Source organism: Vidua macroura, chromosome 2 (assembly GCF_024509145.1).
Source record: "Vidua macroura isolate BioBank_ID:100142 chromosome 2, ASM2450914v1, whole genome shotgun sequence".
In the NCBI taxonomy this organism is placed as follows: Eukaryota; Metazoa; Chordata; class Aves; order Passeriformes; family Viduidae; genus Vidua; species Vidua macroura.
This window is the reverse complement of record NC_071572.1, coordinates 2,307,914-2,328,497: the sequence shown is the minus strand read 5'-3', so window position 1 is coordinate 2,328,497 and position 20,584 is coordinate 2,307,914. Positions and strand designations below refer to the sequence as shown.

Below are 20,584 nucleotides of genomic sequence, written 5' to 3'. Positions count from 1 at the left end.
CCACTGTCTCCTGGGCTGAGCATGCAGAAAAGCCTCTTCTTGCATGGTTGACCTCCAATCTCTTGGGTAAAGAGGTTTCCTCACACATTCACTGCACAAATGTATTTCCTGCAAATCCAGCCCGTCGGGGAAACTGGGAATGTGGGACACACAGGAAAGGATTTTTGAAGAATGATCATCTTGTGAATACTTTGTGTATTTGGGATTTTCCTTTCAAGGGCTCCTGGACTGCACTGCACAAAGTATTGTGTCCTACAAGGTACCTGCTCCAAAACCAGAGAAATGAATTTCAGTTCTGGTTCTGTGCTCATCTGAGCTCCATCAGCTGAAGTGGAGGCAGGGCTCTCCTTCCTCAGCTGTTTTTCCCAGAATTTTGTTTAGGAAGGTCCTGTTTTCATGTGTAGCAGCCAATGGAATTAATTTCCATTCTAGCAACCCCCATTATTAGTGTTGGTTTCATGGTTAAATCATTATGCTAAAAGACAGAGCTCTCTCCTTACTGCTCTCCCAAAAGTTTTCTGGATGACCCCAGCCAGCTGTTTGATCTCAGTATTCCACTTTCGGGGTTGGTTTCTTGGGATTTTTTGGTACATCCTCATTCCTTCTGCTGGCTTTGTATGATAAAATTTTTGTCCTTTCAGGTAAAAAAAAATGATCACTGCTCCTGTGACCAATCCTCCCAGCAAGAAGCTTTTAGCTGACCCCAAAAGTGCAGGTAACTCCACGTTAAATTGGACAGGCTCTTATTTCTTGGCATTCCAGACAAAGTTTGGTCTATCCAGCTGCCTGAAAGGCTTTGAAAGCTCCAAGTTCCAGATCTAGTTTGGACTTTTTTACTGGATTTTTTTTTTTCCACGGATGTTTTGAGCCATTTGGAAACCGCGGCACGTAAACGCATGAACGCTCGATGCTGGAGATGAAAGAGCTGCTTACCTGGAATCGAGGAAAATCAGTTTTAAATCCAAGCTGGCTCTGAACATAAACATGTTACTGTGGAGCTTGATCTCAGTGATTGCACTGGGAGGCAAAGATTGCCCCACGGCCACCAGCCCCACGATTTGGTAACAGGAGTCGTACAGGGACATATCCAGCATGTACTGGCGGATCTTCAAGTAGCCACTGCAGTGGATCACCTGGAAAAAGGGGAAAGCACCCTCAGGATCTGATGGAAAAGCCCCAGATCTGCTGCCCACCCAGTCTCAATGAGCTTATAAAAACACATATTGCAGTTTTATCTTCTTTTCTGCCTGGGTCAGGGTCGGGATTGAAAGCGCTCGAGACGGTGTTTCACGTTCAGATGTTTATCAGTTCTTATCACTATCACAGACTTACAAGTCATGAGTTCTACAGAATTTCACTAAAAAAGCTACAAAATGGCCCCGTATCTCTCTCTGCAAGGCCTTTTAAGGATAAACTGTGCAATTAAGAAATGACACCTCAATTATTTTCACTTTTAACCCAATACCCAACCACCCGTGCCCACAATGGGGACTTTTTGATCCAATTGCACAAAACCACCCAAAGCCATGGAGAAGGAGGTGAAGAAGAAGGAGCAGCCTCCACCCTAAAACCTCCACCTTGCTTTCTATCTATTGCTGCATTCCAAACCCTTCAACTCTGAGTTTCCCACCCTGTGCTATCACACACTTCTATTCTAACTCCACACCTATAATCTCAGGTTTATTATTGAATTTTGGAAGCTTCTCCAGGGCCTCAGGTCAATGCAGTGTTCTCCTGGGGGTCAGTGCCTGGCAGCACAGAAAGCCCAAAATTCCCAGCAGCCAGGGCTCCAACAGACACACTCCCCCATAACATTAAATTCTGGGTCGTCTGTTGATTGCAGTCAATTTGTAAATAGAGATTAAGACTCAGTAAGTGCAGTTTTGTGTTTGCTGACAGCATGATTAATCCAGGAATGAAACATCTCCTCTCTGGGGAACTGCCTAATTGCTTTCTAATTAATACTTTAAGCTCCTTGATACAGATTTCTTGTAGATACAGCCAGCATTCCTGTTCATTGATTTAAAAAAATCTGGAAGTTGCTTATTTTAAATGTCCATCTCTCTCCCACACAAACTCAAAGATGAATGAAAAACATTTACATTTTAATGAGTTATTATTCTGATGTAAATAAAGGCACTTTAAAAAAGGCACTTTAAGAGCCCAGTGGGTATTGATGCATCACAACAGCAATAAAAATTAACAAATTAACTGATGTTTATGCAAATGCACAAGAAAGGAGTTTTAAAGTTCTCTGCTCAAGTTCAGAGGGTTTTGGTTTGTTGGTTTTTTTTTTTTTTTGGACATGTGACCAAGCCCAAGGTCCTGAGCTCAGATTTCGGGATCCCTGTGTACGATTGCTGTTCACAGAGGTGATAATGACAGTGTTAGACTGTAAAAATTCAGTGTCAGCTAAAGGGGAGGGGGAAATATAACCTGGGGACCATTCCAGGCCAGAAGATTTATTTAGTGTGGTCCTGGTGTTCAGAAATCATCAGTGCCCCTGCCAACTTTCTGGTCCAAGCAGCAGGAATATCACATCCCTTTGCTGAATTTCTCTGTTTGTTTGGCTTTTAGCTGTGTTCTGTTGGTAAGGAATTAATTTTCAGCGTATTCAGTGCTCTAAACAACCTACCAAACATCACCTGGAATTTGGCTCCTCCTGCTCAACCTTCCTCCTCTCCAGGGATTTCAGTGTTTAGCAAAAGCACAGTCAGAGGATCTCTCAGCAGATCTCAATTCCCCCATCACTTGGTACATGAGTTTTTCTGTGCTTCAGCTAATGAGGTGATTTCTTAAAAATTAAGTCCTGACTTTAAGCACAGGCACATGGAATAAATTTAGGCCAACATCTCTCCAGACGAGAGAAATCTTTTGATTTTCACTTTTAATAGTGAGCCAAAGAAAGTGATGCCTCTGATTAACAGTGATAATTGGGAATTAAAACACCCAAAACCCCCAAAGCCACGTGGAGATGCCACGACTCTTTTACTCTTTTACCTGATTTCAGATTCAGCTTTGGGACAGAACCATTTTTGTGGGGAGCAGCTGAGCAAACAGGGCTCAGTGTAATGAAGAATTATCAGTGCCTGCAGGTAGGGAAGAGTGCAAACACACAGAGCCACGTCTGCACCTTGAGCACATTCCTGCAGAGAGCTCTGCTCCTCTTCCAGCCTTTGCTTTTTTGGGTTTTGAACGACCCAAAATGAATCCCGAGCAGAATGAATGGGAATGACCCTCCTGGATGGAGCAGAGTGAACCTAGAGCTCAAAGAGCAGCAAATGCACAGCTGAAAATAAAAACTGCCTGCACATCTGAAAATTAAAACTACTGTACATCTGAAACGAAAAACTGCTGCACATCTGAAAATAAAAACTGCTGCACATCTGAAAATAAAAACTTCTGCACATCTGAAAAGAAAAACTACTGCACATCTGAAAATAAAAACTACTGCACATCTGAAACAAAAAACTGCTGCACATCTGAAAATAAAAACTGCTGCACATCTGAAAAGAAAAACTACTGCACATCTGAAAATTAAAACTACTGCACATCTGGAAATAAAAACTACTGCACATCTGAAAATAAAAACTGCCTGTAAAGTTGAAAATAAGAATTACTGCACATCTGAAAATAAAATCTGCCTGCACATCTGAAAATAAAAGCTACTGCAAATCTGAAAATAAAAACTGCCTGTAAAGTTGAAAATAAAAACTACTGCACATCTGAAAATAAAAACTGCTGCAAATCTGGAAATAAAAACTACTGCACATAGGAAAATAAAAACTGCTGCAAATCTGAAAATCAAATCTGCCTGCACGTATGAAAATATAAACTACTCAAAGGACAGCTGTTATTCTACCACTACAGTGTTTGCTGTGGCTTCTGATTTCATGTCATAAATAAAAAAATCATACAAACAGTAAGATTTATAAACAGACTTGGTGGTTTAGTACAATTCCACCCTGAGGTGATGGCAGTGGTTGAGTTTTTTTAGTGTTGAGGTGCCTTGTGCAACTGGGTGGGATGTGGAAAATGTCCAAATTCCTGTGTCAGGGTTCCTGCCTCAGCTGCCTCCTGTTCCGTGGGGGAATAAAACCAAACTGTGCTCTCCTGGCAGCTCCAGGGCTGGCCTCCAGATAATTCCCAGGCACCAAGGTGAGGGAGTGTGCCACCAATTTAAATTTGAATTACTGAGGGGATTTGGGGGATCTTTTCTGATTCTTCCCATCACAAACTTTGCTCTCAGCTACACCTAAGGAAAAGTAAACCCCAAACCAAACACCTAAATAAATAAACTTGCCAGTTGTTGAATACTTCAGGGGTGGAGAAGTAATTTATAAACATTACCTTGTAGCCACTGCAGGTCAGGCCTGCATTCCTCTTGGCTAGGACACACTTCATCCTCAGGAAAAAGGATCTCTCGATTTCATATTCTGAAAGCACAAAGCACATTCTGCTGCTGATTTATTCCTGAAGATCCCAAACCTGCCTCTCCCAGAGGTGTTGATGTTTCAGCTTTAGGTAGAAGCAGAAATCAGCTGATGCCTCAAGTTTAGCTTTTCTATGTTTCAGATTCTGTGCTGCTTTAGTGTGAGGGTCTGAGCTTCATATTATGGGATGGTGAGCTCTGTTCACAGAGCAGGGAGACAAAACAATTCCTTCTCCAGCTGGGCACCAAGGACAAATGATCCAAAGCTCAGGCCCAGGAGCACAAACAGCGTGGGCTGGAGAGAGAAAAACAAGCAGGATGGGAGTGCCTGGGCTAAAGCTGGAATGGGACAATGAACTGCAAGGTGCAAATGGAGCAGAGCTGATCCCAGTGAGAGCCCCCGGGAGCGCTCGTGCATTTTGGGACCATTTTGGTTCCTCTTGGGTGCAGCCCTGGCTGGGCTCTGGTGCTGCCCAAGGTGGATCCATGCAGGAGATCCTTTAATAAATCCCTGCTTTGTTCTTTAGCTCTGCCCAGCTCTGCTCTAGCTCAAGGCATCAAGCCATTCTCCTTTCCCACTCCATCCTGGCCCTCAGGATTTATTTCACTTTCCTCTTAGGATTCCCTGTGAAATTTGGCCAACTCAGCACGATTAGATCTCCAAATTTCTGGTTTTACCATCACTGATATTGAGTTGGCTTTTTTTGTTGTTGTTTTTGTTTTGGTTTGGTTTCTTTGGTTTTGTTTGGATTTTGATGTTTATTAGGTTTTATTTATATTATAGTTTTATAAATAGTGAGTTTTATAGTATGTTATTAATAAACTAAAAAATGGAGCTTAAATTTTTTTTATAAGGTCTTTTAAGGATAAACTGTTTAATTAAGAAATTGCATTTAAATTATTTTTATTTTTAATGTAGTAATTAATTATTTGTGGTTAGTAATGTGCAATTCCCCCCTCCTGGCCACACACACGCAGCGGTTTGAGCCTCACGACCAACATGTTCTCTATTCTATTTTAATTCTATTTTAATTTTGGGGGTTAAAGGTCTGAAGATACAACCACAGAAAAAGGATTTAGCAAAGAAGGGAAAGAAATGTTTCCTGAGCATTTGAATTTCCCATTTATCTCTCTAATTAAAATTAGATCCCTCTGGGGAAAAGCTGGCACTTGAAGGAGCTGGGACACCCACTGCTGAGTTTTAAATAAAATTTAGACATTGGGTGGGGGGAAGCCACACAGCAGAGATTTGCTGTGGCTGAAGCCTCATCCCATGAGTCAGGAATGGCTCTGGAATGTGCAAGACTGTGAATGAACATAAAAAAAACTAATTAATTGGTTCTTGTGTTAACTTTGCCAGTGTGACCCCCCCCCCCCACCTCCAGTACCCCCAAAAGTAGGAGAAACGGGCAGCAAAGCGAAAAAGAACTGAATTAAATTTGCAATTGTAAAGCTGATTGAAAGGAAAATGAAGTCCTGGGATGCTGCTGGATGCTGCCACATCCATCAGAATAAAGCAAAACTCAAAATATCACAGCTGGGTGATTCTTGTAGGTCACTTCCAGCTCAGCTATTCTATTCCATTCCATTCCATTCCATTCCATTCCATTCCATTCCATTCCATTCCATTCCATTCTAGTCTAGTCTATTCTATTCTAGTCTATTCTAGTCTATTCATTTATTTTATATATTTATTATTCCAAATTCTTGTGGATTTCCCATCCCTGGAAGTGTCCAAGGCCAGGTTGGACACTGGGGCTTGGAGCACCCAATGGGGTGGCACTGGATGAGCTTTAAGATAAAGCTTTAAGAGGATGATGCAGAAAATGGGGTGTTTAGAGGTTCAGCAAACAAAGAGGGAGACAATGAATATTCAAATAGGAGAAACCACAGTTAAGTTTGGAAAAAATTGGAAAAAAAAAAAATAGCAACAAGCAGCATTTAGACTTAGTAGTGAAATTATTGATATCACTGGGGTTCTTTCAAGCAAATGTGTGAGCCCAGGGAGAATTTGGGCTGTGAAGAAGAGGTAAAAGAAAGAAACCCAATGGAGTTCTTAAGGGTCAAGAGATTTCTGGGATAAGCACATAGATATGAAAGTCAAGAGAGAAAATAGAGAATAATAAAATGCTATTACTGAACCACAGTGTAAACAACACTAAAGGAAAATAAGCTTCTTAATTATTAGAGAATATTCATCTAATAACTGAAGCTTGGCCATTGTATTTAATTATTCAGGAATGTTAATTATCTAAATGCATCATTGGAGGTTATGTGAACACCTTTCCTGTGAGAGTTAAAAAATGTTCAAAATTCTATGTATAAACTATTCTGTTCATTCTAGAGAAAAGGTGAAGCCAACAGGTTGCAGACATCAGCTGATGAAGGATGAGAACCAAAATAATCCTGGAGAGAGCAGAAAATCTTACAGAGATATTCCAGCTGGAACTGGGAGATCCTTGTGGGTCACTTCCAGCACAGCTATTTCATTCTATTCTATTCTATTCTATTCTATTCTATTCTATTCTATTCTATTCTATTCTATTCTATTCTATTCCATTCCATTCCATTCCATTCTATTCTATCCATTTATTTATCTATTTATTAATCCAAATTCTTGTGGATTTCCCATCCCTGGAGGTGTCCAAGGTTGGACATTGGGGCTTGGAGCACCCAGTGGGTGCTGGATGAGCTTTAAGGTCCCTTCCAACCCAAACCATTCCAAGATTTTGTGATTCCATGAGATCAGGGCCCATATCCATGTCCAGGATGTCCATTTCAAATGCAGCACTGCTTATTTTTTACCCAAATCCATGCTTCCCTTATCAGACTCATCAAAGTTTTTCTGTTCTAACAATTATTTCTGTTTTAATCATTATTTCCCTATTGCTTGCTCAGCTTACAGATCTCCCTGCCTGAACAGATGGAGCTGAGTAGATTCAGTAAAAGCTATAAATGAGGCAGAAATTAAATGGTTTCATTCAAATCCCATCCTAGATTTGTCCAAACACCCTCCCAGAGCTGAAACACAGTGACCTGGGGATAAGAGCACAGAAAATCCATGCTGGTGTGGACATAGAGAAGTTGTATTTCTTTCCCAGAAAGGGACTCCTCTCCACGAATCTCTTTTCTTTTATTAGCCTATCCTGCAATACAGTTTGATTTTAGGGCAAGAATAAACCAGCTTTTTTCTGTTTCACAGATCTGTATTTTCATACTCTCATAAACACAATAAATGGCATGGTAAAGAAAAGGAGTCTCGATATTTTGGATCAGGAATTTGTGCATTTGTTCACTCCCATTGCATGACTGCCAAGCAGGATTCTCCAAGCATTTCTGGGAAATTATGGTTCTGTTTATGGAAGCCAGGACCGTCCATCCCTAGAGGAGCAACTCTGAAATCCATCTTTGCTTTCTAATCCATCTTTAATCTCTTTTGACAGAAAACAGTCACTAAATCCTGTTGTTGCTCAGTGGAGTGAGGAAAGAAAGATCACCATGGACTTTTTTCCCCACAGCTTCACCTCTCATGCCTTTGTTTTTTTCTGAGGTAAAAGCTGCTCTTTTATCTCCCATTTCCAGATTTTGACATTGGCAAAACATGACTCTGCTCTGTTGCAGAACCACTTTGTAAAGGAATATTCCTAAAACTGCCCACGTGTTGCTTTAGGAATGGGGCATCTCATCTGTCACTGCACCAAAAAAAAAAAAATGTGGAAAGAATCATTAAAATTGGGAGCTGTTGCCACAGCCAGTGATTTGTGTCCACTCCACAGAGCAGCTGGGGTGCAAACCCAAATTCCAGCTCTGGTGGAGGAGATGGGAAATGGAAATACAAGCATTTTTAGAGCACCTAAAAATGGCCAGCTGATTCCACCTCCCTTCCCGTCCACCTTGTTCCTGCCTGGAGCTCCTGCATCCCTCTGGAGATAAGGCCATGTGCTGGGGACAGATCCCACCCTGAAAACACAGATAACAGAAATCCACTTCACTGCCCATCCCCCAGACACTCTGCACGGATTTGTCCCTTTTAGTTGGTTATTTTTTTTTTTTTGGATCTGCGCTGTTCTGTGAAGCCACACGTGCTCTGCTGGGATTGTGCTGGGATCTGCAGAGCACCTGGGGCCCAGGGCCCGCTGAGACAGCTCAGCAGGAGCTCTGGTTATGGAGACAACGTTATGGATTTGTGAGAGACAGAAAGAATCCCAGAATGGTTTGGGTTGGAAGGATCTTAAAAATTATCCAGTGCCACCCCTGCCATGGCAGGGACACCTCCCACTGTGCCAGGCTGCTCCAGCCCCAGTGTCCAACCTGGCCTTGGGCACTGCCAGGGATCCAGGGGCAGCCCCAGCTGCTCTGGGAATTCCATCCCAGGGAACAATTCCTAATTCCCAATCTCCCATCTAACCCCACTTTCTTGTCAGTTTGAAGCCATTCCCTGTGTCCTGTCTCTGCATCCCCTGGAAATTGTCTCTCTCCAGCTTTCCTGGGGCTCCTCCAGGCCCTGCAAGGCCACCCTGAGCTCAGCCCAAATCTTCTCCTGTGCAGGTGAACAATCCCAGCCTTTCCTCCCAGAGGAATATCCTAAAACTCACCCAGTGCCACCCCTGCCATGGCAGGGACACCTCCCACTGTCCCAATGTCCAACCTGGCCTTGGGCACTGCCAGGGATCCAGGGGCAGCCCCAGCTGCTCTGGGAATTCCATCCCAGCCCCTGCCCACCCTGCCAGGGAACAATCCCTAATTCCCAATATCCCACCTAACCCTGTTGTCCTTTTTCAGTTTAAAACCATTCCCCCTTGCCCTCATGAGAAGTTCTTCTCCAGCTCTTTGGAGCTCCTCAGAGCCTGGAAAGGAGCTCTGAGGTCTCCTGGAAGCTCCTCCTGTCCAAGCTGACCAGGATACAGGACACCACAACTTCCATCCCTTCGTTCTGAGCGAGGGTGACACCAAATTCCAAACCAAAAAAAAAGAGGCGCAGGGCTCATACAGAAGAGATGCCTGCAAAAACCACAATTTCTGGATAATCCTAGAAGGTGGAAATCCAGGATTGGCAAAAGGGGCTTGCAAACGCCTCGATTTTCCCTGCTAATGATTTGTTGTGGTAGAAAAGCAAAACCAGTTCTGTTGTCAGCCCATCCTGGAGTTCCAAACTTGCACAGACTGCCCAAATTTCCTCCCCATTTGGGCAGTTTGTTCTGTTTCCTGCCTGTGTTCAGAATCCTGGCAGTGCTGCAGAGGGGAAATTCTCCATTATCATTCCTATCATATCCAAACTCAGCCATTTACTGCCATTCCCCTAAATTCCCCTTTGCTCCTCACAAAGTTTTCCTGGGGAAGGAACTCAGCAAAAAAGAAAACAACAAATTTTTACACTCTGCTTTGGTAAATTTTACTGTTAATTACCAATGAAAAGAGATATTTTAGTGACTTGTCAGCAATTTGGCCTCTTTTTCCACTTTTGCAAATCAAAATTTATAATTATAATTTGTAAACTAGAATTTCTGAAATTAATATTTCTATGTTTCTCAGATTTAAAGTAACCCTAAGAAACAGTGGCAACAGGATCATATTAAGCCATCACCTCTCAGTAATGGTTCTCCTGTAAAATATTTTTAAATTAATGAAAACTAAAATACTTTACAATGTTGGTATTTTGCCCATGTACTACTAGAAAAATTCTTCATAAATTCATGCCAAAAGCATCTTGCCAGAGGCAAAATTTTTCTACTCCCTTCTTTAAATATGAAGTTTCTGCATGTAGGGAAGGTGGAGGAAAATTCTGCACAGGGATTTGCTGCTTGGCTGAGGGAAACAGAGCCCTTAAAGCATCAAGTGGAGTGGGGAAAGGCTGACATAATGTATTCCACATTCCTCTGCAGCTTCCATCAGGTTGTAACTCATCATTTCTGAATTATCCAGCTGTTAGCAGAAAACTGGGAGAACTGCAGGAATTTCCACATTGCTCTCCCTGCTCTGGGGAGTGTTAATAAACTGCTTTTAGCACACCACACCTCGCCGTGTGAATCAGCAAAATTTGGGAAGCTATGGATGTGTTTTAAAGCTTTCAAATCCCAGGAAAAGCATCTGAAAGCAATAAGAGACACACAATGTCTGCCCGCAAACACACATGGAAGGGCAGCATTGATTAATTCAATTCCTTCTCCTGGCTAACCTGCAGTGCAAATATTTTTTATTTTCTTGTTGTCTCACTTGCAGCAGCTGCCAGGACAAGAGATGGATGGGTTGGGAAGTGTTGCTGCCCTGCTGCAAGCCTTCAACTCTGTGTTGTGAACTGGGAAACAAAGATTTCTGCATCAACAGGGAGACAGAGCAGCAAGCCAGATGTTCTGGTTGTAACATTTGAGGCCTTAAGGTCCTGGTTGCTCATGGTCATGCCAGCTTGTGTTGGCATTCCATGGTTTTCCCTTCAAAGACCCTCCTGGTGGGAGCTGGATGTGATCAGTAATCCTGGAGCAACCCTCAGCACCCAGTCCCTGAAATCCAGCCCCAATTTCAGCCTCCTCCAAAGTGCTCATCCCCCCTGGAGAGGGCACTTGGTGGCATCACATCAATGGCTCAGGTGTGAGCTTTTCTATTTTTCACATTCTGTGCTGCTTTAGTGTGTGAGTCTGGGATTCATATTATGGGATGGTGAGCTCTGTTCACAGAGCAGGGAGACAAAACAATTCCTGCTCCAGCTGGGCACCAAGGACAAATGATCCAAAGCTCAGGCCCAGGAGCACAAACAGCGTGGGCTGGAGAGAGAAAAACAAGCAGGATGGGAGTGCCTGGGCTAAAGCTGGAATGGGACAATGAACTGCAAGGTGCAAATGGAGCAGAGCTGATCCCAGTGAGAGCCCCCGGGAGCGCTCGTGCATTTTGGGACCATTTTGGTTCCTCTTGGGTGCAGCCCTGGCTGGGCTCTGCTGCTGCCCAAGGTGGATCCATGGAGGAGATCCTTTTCATAAATCCCTGCTTTATTCTTCAGCTCTGTCCAGCTCTGCTCTAGCTCAGCTTTCACAAGGCATCAGTGTCACAAACCCCTGCCAGCCTCGTCCCCTCACCACGCCAGAGCCAAAACTCTTTGCTGCTGAGCTCTGGCAGCTTGGGCTGGCCTGGATGTTTGGATTTAAGCTCTGAGTGAGGAGAGGAAAGGTTCAAACTCCTCAAGATCTGCAGGGACTTCTGGAGCTGCTGTCGATCGACCTCACCCCGAGTGCTGGGGCTGTTCTGGGTGCCAGCATAGAAGGAAGATCTAAAAGCTCTCCGAGAGTGCCCAAAGGAGGAACACGAGGATGGTGAAGGGCCTGGAGGGGCCACACAAGGAGAGGACACTTGGAATGTCCAGCTGGAGCAGAGGAAGCTGAGGGGAAACTCCTCAAGGGCTGCAGCTCCTCCCGAGGGCCACCCCTGATCTGTGACCCCACAGGACCCAGGGAGCTGCTGGGGCTGGGCCAGGGCAGGTTTAGGTTGGATTTTAGGACAAGGTTCTTCCCCCAGAGGGTGCTGGGCACTGCCCGGGTGTAGACAGGCTTAGCAGCTGGTCTGCAGAGCAAACAACTAAGTTAGCAGGAAAAGAAATTAATAAAATATGAGTTTATCCATAGCAAAGAGAAAAACAAGGCTGTTAACATAGGAAGTGATAAAATAAATACACAAGGGATATTTGCAGTGCCTTAGTGAACAACATCCATACCTTAATAATTAAATTAAACTCTTACCAATTAATTATTAACATTAATTACTTTATACCAGTAAAATACAGTAAGCACTTACTTTGTCCAATAAATATAATGAGTTGTTTTAATATAACTAATAACTTTGTTAAGGGTATAAAACTTGAAAACACATTGTAGTAAAGTAATGTTGAATTTTTGAAATTCAACTTTTGAAAAAAAGTTTTTTTTTCTAGGGTCAGGGTTGGCATTAAATGTGTGAGATGGCATTTTTTGTTTGGATTTAGATGTTTTTTAGTTTTTGTCTATATTGCAGTTTTATAAGTTGTGAGTTTTACAGTACTTCACACTAACAACCTATAAAATGGAGACTTTTTTTTCTATAAGACCTTTTAAGGATAAATTGTTTAATTGAGGAATGATACTTAAATTATTTTTATTTTTAACTTAATCAACTACTTGCGGTCAGCAATGCAGACTTTTTTATGCAATAACACAAAACCACCCAAACCCGTGGAGAAGAAGGTGTAGGAGGAGAAGGCAAAGGGGGAGAAGGAGAAGAAGGAGAAGGAGAAGGAGAAGGAGAAGGAGAAGGAGAAGGAGAAGGAGAAGGAGAAGGAGAAGGAGAAGGAGAAGGAGAAGGAGAAGGAGAAGGAGAAGGAGAAGGAGAAGGAGGAGAAGGAGAAGGAGAAGGTGAAGAAGAAGGAGCTTTCTATCTATTCCTGCATTCCAAACCCTTCAACTCTGAGTTTCCCACCCTGTGCTATCACACACTTCTATTCTAACTCCACACCTATAATCTCAGTTTTATTATTGAATTTTGGAAGCTTCTCCAGGGCCTCAGGTCAATGCAGTGTTCTCCTGGGGGTCAGTGCCTGGCAGCACAGAAAATCCCAAATTCTCAGCAGCCAGGGTTCCAACAGTAACCCTTGTTATCTCTCACAGGTGTGTGTGTGTAAATATATCATATATCCATCTCAACAACAACACCACTGGGTGCTGGCACTGCCCAGGCTCCCCAGGGAATGCCAGAGCTCCAGGAGCCTTTGGGCAGCGCTGCCACGGATGCCCAGGGTGGGATTTTTGGGGGGTCTGGGCAGGGACAGAATTCCATGATCCTTGTGGGTCCCTCCCCACTCAGGATATTCCAGGATGAGCCAGAGTTTGGCAGGGCAGCACAAGCAGCCCCTGGCATGTCCTGCACTAAGGAGGAGTCCCCGAGGCTCTGGTCAGACACAAATTTAACTTTGCAGGGTCAGAAACTGCTTTTACCTGATCCTGGTTTAGGACAGAGGCCCAGGAATCCTGATGTTTGCCTGTGCAGATGGAACACGGAGTGTGAAACTCAGGGCTGAGGCTCCACAGCCACCAAACCAACCCAAAACACACCGAGGTGCTGCACACCAGAAATACTTGAGCAATATTTGGCATCATCTGAGATCTGAGCGCAGCCAGCACTCACAGCCCGGAGCAGATATCAGAATATTCTCCTCTTTTATTTACCTCTTTCTTATTTTTCCTGCTAACCCACACCCACTGAAGAGAATTCATTTTGTCACAAATGCAGCAAAGTTTGCCTGAGCACTCACATGAGGTGATTTGCTGAGCCATTCCCAATTTTCATGTGCATGAGAGGGAGGTTATTCCTTCTCCACACCCAAAACACCCTCAGCTGTTGGCTTCTCTCACAGCAAGGGATCTGCACCTATTGCTTTGCATTTTCTATGCTGGTCATGCAAGCAAAAAGCAGCTTAAAAACTTTGTCAGCTCGAGCTGAAATACTCCAAACAGCTCATGGGGTTTATGCTTTTCATTGTGTCAGGGTCTGGAGACTTAAAATCTGAAGGAGAATTAAATCAGAGAAGTGACCTGGGCAGTTCAGGTCATTAAATATAACTATAACTATACATATAAACATAAATCTAAATCTAAATCTAAATCTAAATATAAATATACTAAAAGTATATATAATTACCCTAAATTATAAACATATATAAATATAAATAATATAAGTATAAATATCTTCTCCAAGTCCAGGAATCCAAAGGTGACGCTGTTGCTTTGAGGTTTTTAGCAGGTAATTTCCTCTGCCACACACAATTCCATACAAAACGCACATAAATGGATCAAAATTTGAAATAATTTTCCTTATTCCTACCCTGAATTTCCTTATCAAAGGCTTTTACTCCTGGGCTGAGCTCAAGAACTTCTCTTTGCCTAAATTCTGTCTTCTGCAAAGACACCCAGCCTTCATCTGGAGATGTCAAAACTGGAAGAAATCACTGCTTCCCTCAGAATATTTTAACTGTGGCTGATCAAACTCCCAGTTAAAAATGTGTGCATTAGTCTGATTTGAACTTTTGTGGTTTCAATGCACAGATGTTGGTCCTTGAAATTTTAGTTTGTTTTTTTTTTTTTTTTTTTTTATTCTAAATCCATACTTTAGTTCCCAGTATTTCGTTTCTTTGGAAATTTGTGCACACACAGTAATTAAGTCACTTCTTCATTCCAGAATCCTGGAATGGTTTGGAACCCTGGCTCCTGAGAATTTCAGATTTCCTCTGCTGACAGGCACCGACCCCCAAGAGAACACTGCATTTGACCTAAAGCCATAGAGAAAGCGTCCAAAATTCAATAATAGAACTCCAAAATGTGGAGTTTGAATAGAAGTGTGTAATACCACACAGTAAAAAACTCAGAGTTTAAAGTTTCAAAATATAATAATATATATAAAAGAAAATGGAGGTTTTAGAGCAGAGACTAGTGCTTCTTCTTCACCTTCTCCTTCATAAGTTTAAGTAGCATTGAGTAATTAAATTAAAAAGTCCACATTACAGACCACAAGTAATTAATTATTGGGTTAAAAGCAAAAATCATTTAAGTGTCATTTCTTAATGAGACAGTTTATCCTTAAAAGACCTTGTAGAGAAAAAAATACAGCTCAGTTTTTAGAGTATTAAAGAGTATTTAGAGTATTAGTGTAAAACTCACGGTTTTTACTATAATATAAATAAAGACTATAGGCTATAATATAAAAACTAATAAACAAGAAATACCATCCATACATTTAATCCCAACCCTAACAAAAAAAACCAAAAAAACCCAAAACCAAAACCAAAACCAAAACCAAAACCAAAAACAAAAACAAAAAACAAAAAAATGTTCAACCTGGCCTTGGGCACTGCCAGGGATCCAGGGGCAACCACAGCTGCTCTGGGCACTTCCCTCATCATATTCTCAAATTTTATTACATTTATTATTGCTATGAAATCCAAACTTTTGGAATCATGTGATTATTCAAGTATTTCCCTGTCTTTTAGGAAAACAAATTAGCTGCACTCTGTGTTTGAAGCCGTGCCTTGCTCTGCATGACTTTAAAAAATTAAAATATAATAATTTAAGAATTTTTATGCTTTACAAATAATATGGGGTTTGTTGTTTTTTTTTTTTAATACTGGGGTGATTTAGCTGAAGAAAAACAATGTGACATTGAGGATTAAGGAAACACACCGCGTGGTTTTATGCAAAGCAATAATTTGCATTTCCCTGCGAAATAAACAAAGAGGCGGCACCCAAATTTACAAAAAACTCTAAAACCAGAAGTCAAAAATAATCAGTGCTCTGGGTTATTTAATCCCAGTTACAGAATGTCACAAAGCACAGGTATTGTTGATATTTGTGATTTTATTCCTCTCCAAACAGATCTACAGCTGCTGCACTAAAAATGGAGATAAATATCTGAGCTTTAGCTGAAGGAAACATCTTGAGCAAGGCAAGGAGTGTGAGCCAAGCTGGGAATTTGGGATATAAAACTCTGTGCCTACGGTGAAATATTGATTTTATGCCTAAGCAACACCCCAGATTGCAGAAATCTACAAGATAATAAAGTTTTCTAAAAGGAAATTTTTGATTCCACCCCGTGACTTGATGATTCAGGCGTGTTTTAAAAGATTGAAAGAGAGAAAATCAAACTGAAATGACAAAAAAATGCCATTAAAATAGTCTGGTTTTCTTTTGTTTTTTGTTTTTTTTTTTAACAAGCTGCTTTCACTTCACTGCCCGTTAAGTTATTTGTAGAACTCCACGTTTTACTTAAATATTGAAAATATTTACTCAGATACAGGCAGAAGTTGCTTCATTCCTGTCTTTTGTTCACTGGATTAAATAAAAAATTTGCTTTGGCTATTGCAGGCCAGGTAGTTTCAGGTTATAGCTCAAGATTTTAATGGATAAAACACTGCAGGAAAGGGAATTACTGGCACAGGGAAGGCAACAGTAAATAAATATTTGTTCATTCCGTGCATTTTAGAAAGATTTAGCTGTAGATTCCGGATAATTTTATACAAACGCTCCAGAAATAAGATAAAATAAAATAAAATAATCCCGAAACACAACAGAATTCTTTTATTTATCTCCTCCAGATCTGGGAATCCAAAGGAGATGCTGCTGCTTTGAGGTTTTTTTAGCAATTAATTTCCTCTGCCGCACAAAATTTGATACAAAACACACACAAACTGACCAAAATTGAAAATAATTCTCCTTATTCCTGTCCTAAATTTCCTTATCAATGTAGGATGAGGCAAAGGAAGCTGCAGAGAATGAGGAATTGATCTGGGAAGAGCAGGAAAAATTGTGGGATTATTTGGTTTTTACACAAAAATTCATCCCAGTCAGTTGCTCCTGGCTTTAAATCTGTAAAAATCTCCAATAATGAATTGATAAAAATTTAAATTTTAAGCAAAACAGAAGGATGCTGCCATTGCCAAGCCAGCAGGTATAAAATATCTCACTACTAATTCTGGATATCAGCAAACCTGCATGACAACTCCTGGATTTCACAGAATTATTGTGGTAGGGAAAGACTTTAAAGATTATCCAGTCCCACCATAAAAATCACCCTTAAATCATTTACATCAGAGGTGTCTCCTCTGTTTTTCAGTAAGTTGGAAAAAGGGAGAAAAATGCTGGGTTTTTAAAAAATATGAATATTTTTTTTTAAATTCTGACAGAGGAATGAGCAAAGTATGAAATAATCATGTAGAGGAGTTTGAGAAGAATAAGAGTTTGCTTTCCAAGACACCAAGGGAGGTTTTTTTATTTGTTTTTTTTTTTTTTTTTTCCTGACAATCTGTTTGGGGAGGAGGAAAAGAGAAGGAGGCTGAGATAATTCTTGCATTTCCAGCATTTGGAGCAGTCCAGGTGCTCCCAGGCACATCAACATTCCCTGAATTCAGAATTCACAGTTCTGCCCTGATGGAATCACAGAGGCCAGAGCCAAGCACAGGCACCAAAATTGCAAAAAAAAAAAAAAAAAAAAAAAAAAAAAAAAAAAATTTCTGGACTAAATTATTAAATTGTCACAAGAACCCAAAATTCCTCATGTGTTTTAAGAGCCGTGCTTGGAAAAGACTGGCACAGACTGGCAGCTTAATTCAATAAATCCAGATAAATCAATGATGAAATACAAGTGGGAGCTCCATTGTGGTGGAGCCAGACTGGTTCTGATCTTTGAAAGTTCAAAGAATTGCCCCCGAGGAAGCACAAACTAAAGAAATGAGAATATTTTGGTTTCTGACGCAGAAATTGCAACACTGAGGTGACAGCTTCACACACAAAGGGTGGGGTCAATATTTCTGTGGGTGACAGCAGAAAAGGACCTGATTTCCCACAAAAAGTCACTTTTCAAATGAGATTTTCTAAACCCAAGTCCTTTACCAGACCCATTTCTGCACAGCCTACAGTGGAAAATATTAAATCTGGGTTGTTTTTTTTTTTTTTTTGTCCAATCTTCAAATTTAACAGTTGTTTTTAAATATTCAAAATATCCTTCCATTTCCCAATTAGCTGATGTTTTGTTAGTTCTTTTCCCACTCAGACCTTTCATCAAGGAGATGAAACAAGCACTGGGCTGAGATAAAAACCTGTTTAAAGCTCCGTGGCATAAAAGGCATTGTTCAATTGAGGGTTCCTCATTCCCTGTGAGAACATAAAATCCTGGATCACAGTCTTGAGTCCCTGCTGCTCCCTTATTTGAGCTTCAAACAGGATAAATAGGAATATAAATAGAAATATAAATAGAAATAGAAATAGAAATAGAAATAGAAATAGAAAATTATAGATATAGATATAGATGTAGATAGTATAAATACAAATATAAATATAAATATAAATATAAATATAAATATAAATATAAATATATAAATATAGATATAAATATAAATATAAATATAAATATAAATATAAATATAAATATAAATAAATATATACCAAATTATAGATATGTGTATATGATATAGATATAGATATAGATACGGATATATAGATGGAGATAATATAAATATAAATATACAAAATTATAGATATATATGTATATGATATAGATATAGAGATAGATATAGATATAGATGATATAGATATAGATGGAGATGGAGATGGAGATGGAGATAATATAAATATAAGTATAAATATAAATATAAATATAAATATAAATATAAATAAAACATAAATATAAACTACCCATGAACATAAACATAAACACAGATAGAAATAGAAATAGAAATAGAAATAGAAATAGAAATAGAAATACAAATACAAATACAAATACAAATACAAATACAAATATATTATAAATATGAATAGAAATATGGGTTCATGGAATGCTTTGGGTTGCAATTTGTCATGTTTTAGCCTGGAATTAGTTGTTTAAAATGATTTTTCCACTGTGCTTTAATGGCAGATCTCAGAAATACCTTGCAGGAGGTGAGGGTGAAGAGGCTGGTGGGCAGTGAGGACAGCAGTCATCTCGTCGTGATCCGAGGGGTGGATGTACTCATAAATGCTGTTTCCAGTCAGCTCCACCTGGGGAAAAAAACCATGGAATAAAAGCAGCTGGATCATTTTCTGCCCTCAAACACTCCAGTTTTAAACCATGAGCTGGGTGTATCAAAAGCATCTTCCAAATCACAGCCATTAATCCCAATTAATTCTGTCCTCAGCAGTGATTGATGTCAGAGAGGTTTTTGTGGGAATTTCTGGTGTTGCATCAGAGACAGAAGAGCTCCTGTTAGAGCTGGGAATGAAGTGATAAATTAGAGCAGCTGTAGAAATGTTAAATTGCCACAAACGGGAGGAAAGCTCGGAGCTGTAGAAATGCCTCTCAGGAAGGCAAATATTAAAATAAAAATGATGTTCCTCCAGGTTCCCAGAAACTCTCACCTGCTCTCACACAATCCCTTTGTGTTTTCCCACCACCAGCAGGGCCAAAATGACTTTTTCTAAAGTTATTCGAGAAACAGGGGTTTGGAAGTGGTTTTTATGGGTTTATATCCTTGTTTTCTCTACCTCTTGAGCTCTGTTTTCTCTTATAGCCACTAATTCTAATAGCACTGTTATAAACACAGGTCAAGTCCTAACTTCTTTCTGCCAGGGTCAGGATTAAATGTGCGAGAGGGTATTTCTTGTTGGGACTCAGGTGTTTATCAGTTCTCATCTCTGTCACAGTCTCACAAACCCTGAGTTCTGCAGCACTTCACTCCAACAAACTAAAAATGGAGCCCATCTCTCTCTCTGCAAGGCCTTTTAAGGATAAACTGTGCAATTCAGAAATGACACCTCAATTATTTTCACTTTTAACCCAATACCCAACCACCCGTGCCCGCAGTGGGGACTTTTTGATCCAATTGCACAAAACCACCCAAAGCCATGGAGAAGGAGGTGAAGAAGAAGGAGAAGGAGAAGGAGGAGGAGGAGGAGGAGGAGGAGGAGGAGAGTAGGAGTAGGAGGAGGAGGAAGGAGAAGGAGAAGGAGAAGGAGAGAAGGAGAAGGAGAAGGAGAAGGAGAGAAGGAGAAGGAGAAGGGAGAGAGAAGGAGAAGGAGACGAGAAGGAGAAGGAGAAGGAGAAGGAAGAGAAGATGAAGAAGGAGCAGCCTCCACCCTAAAACCTCCACCTTGCTTTCTATCTATTTCTGCATTCCAAACCCTTCAACTCTGAGTTTCCCACCCTGTGCTATCACACACTTCTATTCTAACTCCACACCTATAATCTCAGGTTTATTATTGAATTTTGGAAGCTTCTCCAGGGCCTCAGGTCAGTGCAGTGTTCTCCTGGGGGTCAGTGCCTGGCAGCACAGAAAGTCTCAAATTCTCAGCAGCCAGAGGGTTCCAACAAACACACATCCAAAGAACTCCACATTGTTTTCAATGAAAAATACTGATTACTACAAAAATTGAAGGTACACAACTGGCGTCGTGGGAGAACCCAAAATCAGATTTCCACGGATTTTCACTGCTCTGGAACAAACACTCACAGGTGAGGATTCTGCCTTAAATATTTGTGTATTCCCTGTCCTGCCCTGAATTTTGCCTTTCCCACTGGTAAAGATTGGCACAGAAAACCAAAAGAAGAGCCTCTGTGCCCCCCATGGTCCCCTCTGCCAGCTCTGCTTGCCAACCCTCGCAAACCCCCAAGAAAAGT

At 40.9% G+C, this 20,584-nt stretch overlaps 1 protein-coding gene across 1 annotated transcript in view; it reads right to left on the bottom strand.

Annotated features, from left to right (window-relative positions):
* SIM2 (SIM bHLH transcription factor 2) overlaps positions 1–20,584 on the bottom strand; it is a 55,721-nt gene that overhangs the window by 18,544 nt on the left and 16,593 nt on the right. The window contains exons 4-6 of the mRNA XM_053970587.1: positions 18,861–18,969; positions 4,351–4,436; positions 934–1,133 (exon numbers count right to left, since the gene is read on the bottom strand). Of these exons, the coding sequence (XP_053826562.1) occupies positions 934–1,133; positions 4,351–4,436; positions 18,861–18,969 (395 nt within the window). The remainder of the gene's footprint in view (positions 1–933; positions 1,134–4,350; positions 4,437–18,860; positions 18,970–20,584) is intronic.